The sequence below is a fragment of the Microtus ochrogaster genome, chromosome 10 (genome assembly GCF_000317375.1).
Source record: "Microtus ochrogaster isolate Prairie Vole_2 chromosome 10, MicOch1.0, whole genome shotgun sequence".
Lineage (NCBI taxonomy): Eukaryota > Metazoa > Chordata > Mammalia > Rodentia > Cricetidae > Microtus > Microtus ochrogaster.
In genome coordinates this window covers 79160679-79163446 of record NC_022016.1, presented here as the reverse complement: position 1 = coordinate 79163446, position 2768 = coordinate 79160679, and the positions used below count along the sequence as shown (strand labels likewise).

General features: G+C 40.6%; 1 protein-coding gene across 1 annotated transcript in view; it reads left to right on the top strand.

Annotated features, from left to right (window-relative positions):
- The window catches only part of LOC102001831 (selection and upkeep of intraepithelial T-cells protein 10-like), a 29632-nt gene extending 28325 nt beyond the window's left edge, over positions 1 to 1307 (top strand). Inside the window, exons 7-8 of the mRNA XM_013348501.1 lie at positions 602 to 675; positions 1239 to 1307. Coding sequence (XP_013203955.1) covers positions 602 to 675; positions 1239 to 1307 — 143 coding nt within the window. The remainder of the gene's footprint in view (positions 1 to 601; positions 676 to 1238) is intronic.
- Positions 1308 to 2768: the final 1461 nt, after the last annotated feature.

The window sequence follows — 2768 nt, the reverse complement described above, 5'->3', positions numbered from 1 at the left end:
CTTCTTCTTCTTCTTCTTCTTCTTCTGAAAGGTCCCTAGGAGGCAACCAGAGAGAAAATAGACTCCAGAGCTATTTAAGTCTATTAAGATAGGGAGAATCTGGCCTTTTTTTGGTTTGGTTCTTAATTTCATTAATAAAATAATTTAAACAGAGGTAAGGGGAAACTGTGGTGCAATTTTAATAGTTTAAAAGAAAAACAACAGAACCCATGTATACTTGGATATACTTTTTTACTGTTTTCTCTTTGTGGGGCTACCACTCAGTTCCCAAATAAATACATGGAGACTTATTCTTTCTTACAAATTCCTGACCTTAACTTGGCTTGTTTCTTGCCAGTTTTTCTTGATCTAAGTTATCCCATCAACCTTTTGTCTCTGGGCTTCTCTATTCTCTACTCTTTTCTTTCCTTATTTCACAGCTGGTTTTGTAGTTGGGTGGCTGGCTCCTGGAGTCCTTTCCTCCTTCTGCTCCTGCCTTCTCTTTTGTAGTTTCTCTGCCTGGCAGCACTGACTATACTTCTCCTCCTCCTCCTCCTCCTCCTCCTCCTTGCTTAATGCAATCCCCAAACATGATTTTCTTCTGCTGTTTTGTTTACATCAGCCAAAGAACAGAACCAACAGGATCGTTTAAGCCAAACTTCACACGAAGCTGGTCAAGAAATGTCATCACTTTTGGTAACTGTTATTTATTTGTTTGTTTGTTTGGCTGTCTGTCTGTTTTACATCTTGGCCATAGTTTCCCCTCTCTCCTTTCTTCCAAGTCCCTCTGGCCCAATCCCACTCTGCTCTAATACCCCAGGTTACACCTCCATTTCTGTTTAGGAAAGAACAGGTGTCCCATTAGTATTAACAAAACATGGCACATCAAGTCATAGTAAGACTAAACACCTCCCCATGTATTAAGGCTGGGCAAGGTAATCCAGTATGTTAAGTAGGGTCTCAAAAACCTGTAAAAGAATCAGAAACAGCTCCTATTCCCACTGTTAGGAGTCCCACAGTAGGACCAAACTATACAACTGCAATATATATGTTGAGTGCCTGGGTCAGTCCCATGTGGGCTTCCTGGCTCTCAGTTACAGTTTCTCTAAACCCATATGAGTCCGGGTTAGTTGATTCTGTGAGTTTTCTTGTGCTGTCCTTGACTCCTCTGGCTCTTACACTCCTTTCTTTTCCTCTTTTGCAGCATTCTCCAAACTCTACCTAATGCTTGCCTGTGGGTCTTCATCTTTTTCCATCAGTTGTTGGATGATGCCTCTCTAATGACAATTGTGCTCGGCAGCAATTTCTTCACAGGAGATGACCAATAAAGTAAACATATCAGCTATTGCAAGGAGTCTAAGCTAGGGTTTTCCTTGTAGATTGCTGAGAGGTTTCCTTCTGCCAGGTTTTTACCTGACCACCAAGTGCCCCCCCCCTTTTCCAGTAGTCTCTTTCAGTATTCTCTTCTGTCCCCCACAACCCAATTGTTCATGTTCCCATCCTCACCTACCCTTAGTCCACTCATAAAGTCTCTTCTATTTCCCCGACCTAGGGAGATCTGGCTGTGCCCGCATGAACCCTCCTTGTTACCTACTCTCTCTGTGTCTGTGGATTGTAGCATAATTTTCCTTAATTTTATAGTTAATATCCACTTATTAGTGAGTACATACCATGTTTGTCTTTCTCTGTCTAGATTACCACACTCATGATGAATTTTTTGTCTAGTTCTATCCATTTGCCATCGGATTTCCTGGTGTCCTTGTTTTTAACAGTTGAGTAATGTTTTATTGTGTAAATATACCACATTTTCTTTATCCATTCCTTGACTGAGGGACATCTAGTTTCTTTCCAAGTTCTTGTTTGTCTTTTCCTCAATTTCTTTAAGGGATTTGTTCATATGCTTTCTAAGGACCTCTATTGATTTCATAAAGTAATTTTAAGGCTATTTTCCTGTACTTCATTTGTGTTTATAGGTTAACATATAAAGGCAAACCTATTAGAATTATACCTGACTTCTTAACAGAGACAATAGAATCTAGACGGGCCTGGACTGATGTCTTGCAGACTCTAAGAGACCACAGATGCCAGCCCAGACTACTATACCCAGCAAAACCCTCAAACAACACAAATGAAGAAAACAGTCTTGATGTTGTAGGAGAGCTGGGCTTTAGTGATACTATATTGCCTTTACTTTTATTATGTTCTTACACTTGTGTTTAAGCATATGTATTTAGGATGATTTTAGGTCTAGGTGTTTAATCCTTAGTTTGTCTTTGTTATATGGGTGTTTTCTTCTTTGGTTTCTCTTTCTTCTCTGGTCTAATGGCCTAAATGACTGGTTACCAGTGAGTCTTCAGGTTCAGTTTGGTGCCCCCTCTGGAGTTTTTATTTTCTTCTAGGGGGTCCCTAGATCTGATCTGGCCTCTGACAAAGCCTGAGTATTCTTCTGAAGTTGTAGACCAGAATATGTAGCCATAAGGAAGGGATGGAGACTGGGTTCCATAGAACCTGTCTGGCCTCTGCAGTCCCTAGGACAGACCTGGTATCTAGGACAGCTAGCAGTGCTGGGGTACCTAGATACAGTCTGTACTCCAGTAAAGCTGAAGGCATGTGCTCTAATAAAGTTGAAGTCTTCTTCTGAAGTTGTACACCCAAATATGGATCCAGAGGCTAGTGTTAAGGTATTGGGGTTGTGTGAGTAGTCTGAGGTAGTTGGGAAGGCTTTAAGGGTTTTTCTTTTGTTTATCAAGCTAATTTCTTTCTTTCTTTCTTTCTTTCTTTCTTTCTTT